General features: G+C 53.6%; 1 protein-coding gene across 1 annotated transcript in view; it reads right to left on the bottom strand.

Moving 5' to 3' along the window:
- DHCR7 (7-dehydrocholesterol reductase) overlaps positions 1-8,724 on the bottom strand; it is a 14,452-nt gene extending 5,728 nt beyond the window's left edge. Inside the window, exons 1-6 of the mRNA XM_023186355.2 lie at positions 8,622-8,724; positions 7,866-7,990; positions 4,808-4,911; positions 3,938-4,160; positions 2,277-2,367; positions 1,240-1,453 (exon numbers count right to left, since the gene is read on the bottom strand). Coding sequence (XP_023042123.1) covers positions 1,240-1,453; positions 2,277-2,367; positions 3,938-4,160; positions 4,808-4,905 — 626 coding nt within the window. The 5' untranslated portion in view covers positions 4,906-4,911; positions 7,866-7,990; positions 8,622-8,724. The remainder of the gene's footprint in view (positions 1-1,239; positions 1,454-2,276; positions 2,368-3,937; positions 4,161-4,807; positions 4,912-7,865; positions 7,991-8,621) is intronic.
- Positions 8,725-9,476: the final 752 nt, after the last annotated feature.

The raw sequence follows: 9,476 nt of genomic DNA, 5'->3' as shown, positions 1-9,476 counted from the left end.
GATGGATGGATGGATGGATGGATGGATGGATGGATGGATGGATGGATAAGAGGGTGAGTGGGTGGAAGGATGTATGAATGGGATGGGAAGAGGAGCAGGTGGATGGATAAATGATAGGCAGGGTTGAGCTGGGGTGCAGGGTGGCAGGGATCAGGTGTGTTCAGAAGCGTCACCCAGGGAACCGGAGGGAGCCAGCTAGGAGGGCCTGAGATGGTAAGGGAGGCCGGTCAGGAGCTGCGGACATTGCTCAGGCAGGAGGTTGACCTCGATGGGATGAATGCCTCCCTTCCCCTCAGCACACACCATTACAGGCCCTGATAGAGTGGATGGATGGGTAGGTGGATGGATGACGGGCAGGTGGATGGGTGGGTGGCTAGATGTGTAGGTGCATGGGTAGGTGGATGGACAAATGGATGACGGGTGGGTAGACGGATGGGGTGGAGGGTGGATGGGCAGGTGGATGAGACGGATGATGGATGGTTGGGTGGGTAGGTGGGTGGATGGGGAGATGGGCAGGTGGATGGGTGGGTGGCTAGATGTGTAGGTGGGTGGGTAGGTGGATGGGCAGATGGATGAATGGACGATGGGAGGGTAGATGGATGGATGATGGGTGGGTGGATGATGCATTGGTAGGCAGGTGAATGGGATAGGGTGATGGGTAGATGTGGATGGTGAGTGGGTGAATGGGATGGGGTGATGGGTAGGTGGATGATGGGTGAGTATGTAGGTGAACGGGTGGGGAGATGGGCAGGTGAATGGAGGAGTGGACAGACAGATGACTGGCTGACCGCTGTCCAGCCAAGGCTTCTATGAGAATGGGTACAAGCCAGCAGGGCTCTCCTGGGAAGCTGTTACATTAAAGCCACAGGGACAACAAGACTCTTCACGAAGCTTGTTTTGGGCCTCACTAGCTAATCCAAAGAAAGAGGCAATGGGCTGCCAGTGCCCCAAGCCAGAGGTTCTTCCTGGCTTCCCTACCCCCACGCCAGCCCTAAAGACAATGACTTGGCCACCACATCTGACCTGGCCATCTTCAGCTGCATTCTTGCCAAGGCCGGAGAAGCCAGCAAACATTCAGAAAGGATGTTCCCCAGGGTTAAGCAAGTTCCATCCCCTCCTCCTCTTCCATGGATTCTCAGTGCTCAGGGCTTTACAACTACCTGCCCCAGGCAGCAAGAAAGGCCAGGGGTGGAAGTTTCTACTTTCCACATCAGGCTGGACCCGCTGCTAAGAACGTACCAGTCTTTGGCGCTGGTGGGGAAGAAGTAGCCCTTGACCATGGCGAAGGTGGAGACAGCATAGCCAAGGATGTTGGCACACCACAGCAATGGGATCCAGTTGTCGAAGATGATGGTGGGCGAGAACCAGGACAGGAGATGAGCGTTTGCAAACCAGAGCAGATGCGTGAGGAGCCAGGCTTGCAGGCCGTTGATCTGATACTTGTTCACAACCCCTGCAGACAAAGGATTCAGAAATCAAGGTGCTTTCCCAGCCTGTAGTGAGGAGCTTGGCTGGGCTGAAGCATGCCTGGTGGGGGCTCTGGTCACTTTCTGGGCCTCCACTGCTGCAGACCCTCGTCCAGGGCCCCAGGGACCATCTCTGAGGCCCCTACACCCTTGGCCAAGGAACTGTCTGCTCCTCCTACTTCCTGGGAAGAGGGAGAGGAGGCTGAGTTCATCCTTTGGTTCTGCATCGTGCTAACTGGCCATAGGCTGAGTGACAGGTGCGCAGTCTGACAGGGAGGTCAGGGCTGAGGGGCAGAAGCAAGTGAGGATGCCCCTGTGGTGTCCCTGGTCCCATTTGTAATTGTTGGGGAATGCCTCAGCCCACCCCCACCCCAAAAACAGGGAGTCTCTCAGGGCAGAGTCGGGGTGAGGCTCCAGTCTGCACCCACGTGCAAGGCATGAAGCCAGGCTCCTCATGGGTTCTCAATGTGGCGAGGAATGAACAGACAAGGTCTCCCATGGACAGCCCAGAGGAAGGCACGGTGGTCTCTGCAGGAAGCTCCATGGGCCCAGTGCATCCCCTGCTATGGGGCTGCGAAGAAGCTGGACCCATCCTTTCCCTCCTTACCCAGGAAAGTGATTTCTAGCCTGGGTGTGGGATGGCCCCAGCTGCCCTCAATGGTTTTGAGGACTGGTGCTGTGAAAAATCCAAGCAAAATGGATTTCTATCCTGTGACAAGTCTTAGGGATGAAGCAGTGTGGGGAAGGACAGGTCCCTGAGAGGAAGGGCCAGGAACGGGAGCCTGGGGAGGGTGAAGGGGAGGCGGCTACCTGCAGGGGTCACAGCCCCCTCCTGGATGCCTCCTACGTAGCCAGGTAGAAACTTATGGCAGAAGTCAGGGAGAGACGTGTACAGAAGCACCTGAAACACACAAGCAGCCTGATCACCCCCGCCTGGAGGGCACCTGCAAAGGGGGACGCATAGCAGGAACATGAGAATCACAATCATAGTCTTTTTCTTCCCAAAGCATTTATGGCTCCTGGAAGCTCACACTGCTGGGCTGTGGGTTTTGAAGGGGGTTCTGAGACAATAAACTCATCAACCAGGGAAGGTGCCAACGTGTTCACCCCCAGGGCTCCATTCGCCCCTCAGGAGAGGGCACAGATCCCTCCCAGTCACCTTTAAAAATGGACATTCCCATAAAATTCACCTTTTTTTGACATATAAATCTATTTTTTGAGATGACGTCTTGCTCTACCACCCAGGCTGGAGTGCAGTGGTGCAGTCATAGCTCACTGCAGCGCTGACCTCCTAAGCTCAAGTGATCCTTCCACCTCAGCCTCCCAAGTAGCCAGGATTATAGGTGTGCACCACCACACCTGGCTAAAATTCACCCTTTTAAAGTGCACAATTCAGCGGCAGTTAGCACATTTACATCACTGGTTGTACACCCATCACTGCTAATTCCAGAACTTTTCATCACCATAAAAGAAAATGTTGTTCCCATCCACAGTCATTCTGAGTTCCCCGTCCCTGCTGCCCCTGGCTGCCACTGAGCTTTCTGCCTCTGTGGATTTGCCTGTGCTGGGCATTGCATATACGTGGAACCACACGGTATGCGGCCTCTGACTGGCTTCTCTCGCTCAGCAGCGTCTTCAACGGTCATCCGCCTAGTGGCATCAGAGCTTCATTCCCTTCCACTGCCAAATAGTGTCCCACAGGGGGCGCCGTGTTCTCTGTCCTGTGTGTCCGTTCATCTACGGATGGACAGGTGGGTTCCTGCTCTGTGTCTATTTGTGATTCACACTGCCCCTGTTCACTCCAAGGGACCAAGAGATCTGAACTGAGAAGTATTCTGGAGCCCAAAAGCTTGGACCCTGCGGAGAAACAGCTAATCAGAATCTGAGCCTTCCTCCCTCCCAGGAAGGAAAACCCAGGCCTGTCTCTTTCTAGCACCGTTTCCCTGGAAACCTTTTCCTGGGTTCAGGCAATCAGCACCACCCCTGTGTGTGCCAGGTTTACAACAACCCCTTCCTGGAACTCCCTCTGGACCGGGAAGCCAGTGGGGACACCACAGAGCTGAGAACATCCTGGATCTCGACTGCCTGTGGGGAAACACAGCCCTGCCTCGTGAGTGGCATCTCATGACTGAGAGCGTCCCTTTGGGGACTGAGATGCTCCTTTCCAGACCTGGTGCAAGGCATGACTCCTGCCGACTATGGGGCTTCCTCGGGCCAGCCCTGCCCTCCCACCGGGTTTTGCTCCTATCCTCAGCTTGTCCCTGCAGAGCTGGGCGTGCCCAGCAACTGCATGCAGGCATGCCGTGAAGGTGTATCGAACACTGATGTGACAGGTGCCTTCTGCCTGACATCTGAGGATGAATCTGAACACACCAGGGAATGCCCTGCTGGGTCCCGGGAACCCAGATGTCAACCTGAGTGGGCACACTCCCCACCTGCTGTGCCCCGACCCCAGGGCAGGGGCTGCTGACCTGGAAGGTGACCCACAAGGTATAGAGCTGGGCGGCTTTCCTCGTTATAGGTGGAGTCTTGGCCCAGATGTCTGACAGCCGAGCACGCCCGGTGGCGATGTCCACCACGGGGCCGGTCAGGGCGCAGCTGTACTGGTCACATGCCATGATGAAGTAGTAGACGATGAAGGGCGCACACAGCAGTAGGAAGATGATGCTCCCCAGTGAAAACCAGTCCACCTCCCTGCGAGGACGGATGCAGGCAGTCACACGGGGGCCCATCCGCCCTGGGCCCCACCAGGGCCCTAAGAGGCTCTTGTGTGGAGGACCTGTTACTCAAACCCACCAGCACCCCATGAGAGAAGGCATCAGCTCCTAGCATGGGCCCTCCTTGTGGGCAAGGAAGCCACTCAACATGCCTGCTTTACTGTGGTTGATTAACTGGTGGCACAACCTGTGGCCCCCACAGAAGGCCCAGAGCTCAGAATATGAGTGCAGGTAGGTTTTTCCACAACCACCAAGGCCAGTGGTTTCCCCAGTTTCAGGCCAGAGAGGACACTCGCCCCACACGAAGTCCCCATGGCTCCATGACGAAATGGGAGCTGTGACAACAGGTCATACTCCAGGGTGGTGGGAAGGCCCCAGCTGCTCTTTAAGCCCATATCTTTTTTTCTACGTTGTTGGCTGACCATGATTTCTAGTTTCTTTTTCTAATTCCTTACTGTATAAAGTGGGAAACTGCTTACCTTTCATTAGTCTTGACAAAAAAAAAAAAAATTTTTTTTCTTTTAAATAGGTCTTTCATTCCTTTGGGTCCATACAATTCCAAAGGCTGGAAAGTTCTGAGACCACACTTTACATTCTAGCTGGGAGAACAGGCAAGATCCTTACCAGGCACGGCCCCACTGCCCTTGAGATGCAGTTCTGTCATTGGTGACGCTGTCTAGACTCTTGGCTTTGGAAACGTTGGGTTGCGATTTTGCAGCCATTGGGCCCTGCAAGAAGGAGAACCTTGCTAACATTGTCCCTCAAATAACAGACACCACCTTTCCCTGTTGCATCCACCACTGCTCCTGGGCCTGGCAGGGCTGGCCTCCTGTGCACACCTTCCCGGTACCTTGTCCCTGACAGCAGATTCCATGCAGGGAAAAGATCATCTTGTCTTAGACTCTCTCGTCTGGACACTGCAGTCACCTCCCACCTGACCTTCCTATGGCTGCTCTTGCTAGTCTCAGTTCATTCTCCAAACATGGCACAATGCCCCTCCCTCTTACAGCACAAATTGGCTCCCGCCTCCCTCCTACATACCACTCTCCCCTATTCCTCTTGGCTCCAGGACCACAGGAGTCTTCACTCATCCTTAAACACAGTTTAAGTCGCCCGTGGCACTGACTTCCTCTGCTTAGAGCACATTTGCAGGTGTCCTTGTTCAGGGCTCATATAAAATGTCCCCTCCTTGGGAGATCTTCTCTCCCAGCCAATCTGAAGCAGCTGCTCCCCAGGTTCCCTGCCAAGGCCCTCCACTGGGTACTTAATTTTCTTAGTAACTCTCCCCATCGCCTAGAAGTATTCATTTGTGTGTGTGTATCGTCTGTCTCCCCTCACTAGAGTGTAAGTTTCCCAAGGGCAGGAATTGTGTGTCCTCCTCATTGTTCTACTACCAGGGCCTAGAACAGCTGCCCATATGGGGCCCTCAATAATCACCCTACAAAAAAGGGCAGAGAGAACACAGAATGTCTCTAGGTACCCACAGCTGCTCTACATGGTTATAATTTGGAGGAAGCAGTGACATCCCCACTTCCAGAACAAGTTCATAACTGTGAAACTTTAAAATATCAGAGATTTTTTTAAAAGATGCTCTTGAAAGCTTTTAGAGAAAAACTAGGAGTAAAAATCACGGTAGCCTTAGATTTCTCGACAGCAAGCTGGATTCTAGAAGACAATGATAAAAAACTTCAAAATTCTGAGGAAAACTTTTTTGCAACCTAGAATTCTATTCCTATGAGAACTATTACTCAAAGACAATAACAAAGGATCCAAGAAACTGGAGACCAAGAGAGTTGCTGAAGCGATGTCCACAAAAGGGCATGGGCAAGTCCCAAGAGGACAGCTATGCAGCAGGACTAGCCAGAAACCGGACCACATTAGTACAAGATGAATGTTTAGGAAAGAGAGGAAATGAAAATGATGAATTTTGTTGCATTCGAATGTGTAGGAAAATTATTGATATATGTGACAGCTCAGTTACAGCATCCAGAAAAAAAAAAAATGAATGACAGATGCATAGAAACCTTACCAAATAAAAAAAAAAAAAAAGCAATGCAACAGTTAACTCCAGGAAAAATAAAAAGTCATACAAGAGAGGAAAAAAAGAAACCAAACCATTATTATAGGACCTTACTTGGCTCAACAATGAATAATGGTAACTTTGTCATAACAATGTATTCTCTATTGATTATTGTACGTGCAGAAGGAAATTTGCAAAGTTAGGGGTGCTAAAAGTAAATTACTTAGAAATAAGTAGGTACATACAACAACACAAAAGTAGCTAAAAGAATGAAAAGTGTTTGCTGCTGGCAAGCAAGACTGTCGATGTGGGATGTGGTAGAGACTATTTCTTTGGAAGCCTTTTAACACTGATTATTTTAAAAATGTGAGCATGAACTACTTTAATAAAAATTTACACTCATTTAAAAAACTTCGGCTGGGCGTGGTGGCTCAAGCCTGTAATCCCAGCACTTTGGGAGGCCGAGACGGGCGGATCATGAGGTCAGGAGATCGAGACCATCCTGGCTAACAGGGTGAAACCCCGTCTCTACTAAAAAATACACAAAAACTAGCCGGGCGAGGTGGCGGGCGCCTGTAGTCCCAGCTACTCAGGAGGCTGAGGCAGGAGAATGGCGTAAACCCGGGAGGCGGAGCTTGCAGTGAGCTGAGATCCGGCCACTGCACTCCAGCCTGGGCGACAGAGCGAGACTCCGTCTCAAAAAAAAAAAAAAAAAAAAGGCTTGAATTTTCAATGATGAAAGACGTTTTCCTTATGCAGTGTGAGAACTGCAGTAGCAGCACTTAATTCAATTTACACAAGTTAAGTTTCTGAAGTTCCTATGATGTACAAAGCAGGACGAAGAGTTCTCAATGGGAAGAGATCGTGTCTCTCTACGGCCCCAAATACTGAATACAGAGCCTGGTGAGTGCCAGTCACTCTCCTTATATCTGTAAAATCAAAGTGGATGAAAGAAAACTGCTTCTGAGAAAAACTGACGTGCTAGTGAGTCTGATCTCAAGATCAGAGCCACCCGGACAAGCCAGCTTGTTTTAGACAGTTCCTCTCCCACAGGCTCTCATCAAGGTAAGATACAAGTTTAGTTTCTTCCCAACCAAAACTTACCAGCTCAGTGCCCCCACTCCCTCCGATCCTTAGTTTCCACACTGACTAGTGTTAATCCAGACCACCCACACGCACACTTGCCTTACAGGAAGGCTAAGTAGAATGGGGTGGCATTCTTCCTGCCCCAAGTCATGGATAAGCTATGAGGGAACAATGCCTGGTACCAACATTATCAATTATGTAAAATACCAGAAAATTGCAAAGGGTCAGAGGATGTGTAACCTCAGAACCAAAGTGTGAAAAATGCTGGGAGAATGTTGTCAAAAGGAATTAAAACAAGACCTAAGAAGTACTTTTGGCTTACTACAGAGTTCAGTCATCCAGGAGTCAGCTCTTTAGTCATAAGCATTGGGTTTTGCAACAAATATCTAAGTAACATCCTTCCCAATAGATGGCTGGGAACAGACAAAGGGGAGGTGCCCTGGTATGTTGTACTTTACTCATAAGAGGCACAGACAGTCATTGGCACTCGAGAGCTGGTGGACCAGTCTGTCTGTACTTTCAACGCTGTGAAGCCATAGCCTGCGCCCAGGATCCAGGGCACTGAGACACACTTACCTCCAGCCTCTTGCCAAATAGTTTCACAGCAGAAGGGAAGTTTTCCTTCTTGAACTGGCCCCTTAAAAGTTTCTAGACACCTGTGCTCCAAATGCCTGCTTGATCCTTCTTAACCGGCTAAAGTCCTGCAGGGAACACAAAGATGAATAAGACCCCAGGGAGCTGACATTTCAGGAGAGGGCAGACGCTCAAGGTCCACAGTTGGAGTCAGGCAAGAGGCACAAGGTGAGCGCTCAGGGCTTCAACAGCCGCATGTCAGGTAGGGCGGCGGACAAGCCAGTCCCATCATAGAGCTGCTGTGCCTGGCTCAGCACTGACAAAGAGGGAGGCGAACAACAGGTGGGGCAGGAGAAAGCGCCGCTGCGGAGCGCAGCACGGGGCCAGGAGCCGACCCCGGAGCCAGGCAGCCTTCGCCCGGGGAAGCTCCAGACGGCGCAGGGACAGAGCATCCCTCAGGGGCCGGCTCGTGGGGGAGGGGGGACTATCCACGACTCCGCCCCGCCTCCCCGGAGCCCCAGTTAGTTGCCCCTAGCCTGTGAGCCGGACCCTGTCACCACTAGCGCGCGCAGGTCCCCGTCCCCACCTGCGCGCGCGCCCCCTGCCCCTGACCCCACCCTCGCCCTGTGAGTGGGCACCTGCTCACCTGGGCACGCGCCCCCCACTGCGCACACCTCAGCCCCTCACCTGCGCACACCTCGGTCCCTCACCTGCGCACACCTCGGTCCCTCACCTGCGACCACCTTCCCCTGGCCTCACCTGCGCACGCGCCCCTTAGCTGCTCGCGCTGCTCCTCGCCGCCTACCCTCTAGCCAGGGGCCGGAGTCACCGGCAGGGCACGGGTGCCTGCCCCCGGATGACGTCAGCGCTTACCCGCCAATCGGAGGCGAACCCCGGACGCCGGTCGGTCCCGCGCCCCGCGATTGGCCGAGACGCCTGAGCTGACTCCGGGCCCACCGCGCCCGCCACTCGGCAGCGGCCAGATTCGAGATTGACGGCCCAGGCCCCGCCCCGCCGCCCCGCCGCCCCTCCCCGGCCCCCGCGAGTGAGCGCAGCTTCGCGCGCTTGGTCTGGATCCTCTAGGACCAGCTGGGTGTGGGGCGGGGCGGGGAGGCCACGTGGGCCGCGCGGAGAACATGCCAGGCTCATCACCTGGATGATCGTGCCTCAATTTCCTCCTCGGCAAATGGGGCTTCAGCGGCTCGCGACGCACATTGATGGAGCCTATGTCCAGGCGCCGGTGCACCGCAAGGAGCGAAATAGACACAGTCCCTGCTCCTAGGGCTTACGTCCCGGGGCGAAGAGGATCCTCCGTAAACAATCAGGTAAACACATGGATGTCAGGGAAGGCTCGCCGCTGGGAGACCGCCAAAGTGACCCGAGATGGAGGCTGGGTGGCCTGCTTATTAGGGGGCACACCTGTGCTAGGACGGGAGGGGAGGGAGCAGCAGAACTGGGCAAAGGAAGAAGCTGAGCCACAGTGCGAGCCGGACGTACGGGCCACGTTGCGAGGGCATGACCTGGGGCGAGGCAGACCTGGAGGTGGGGGCAGCTGAAGGTGTCTGCTGACCCCACACCCAACAGCTCGGGTAACAGACCTTACTTACCAGCAGA

Source organism: Piliocolobus tephrosceles, chromosome 13, assembly GCF_002776525.5.
Source record: "Piliocolobus tephrosceles isolate RC106 chromosome 13, ASM277652v3, whole genome shotgun sequence".
Taxonomy (NCBI): domain Eukaryota; kingdom Metazoa; phylum Chordata; class Mammalia; order Primates; family Cercopithecidae; genus Piliocolobus; species Piliocolobus tephrosceles.
The sequence above is the reverse complement of the archived record's forward strand: the minus strand, read 5'-3'. Positions and strand labels throughout refer to the sequence as shown.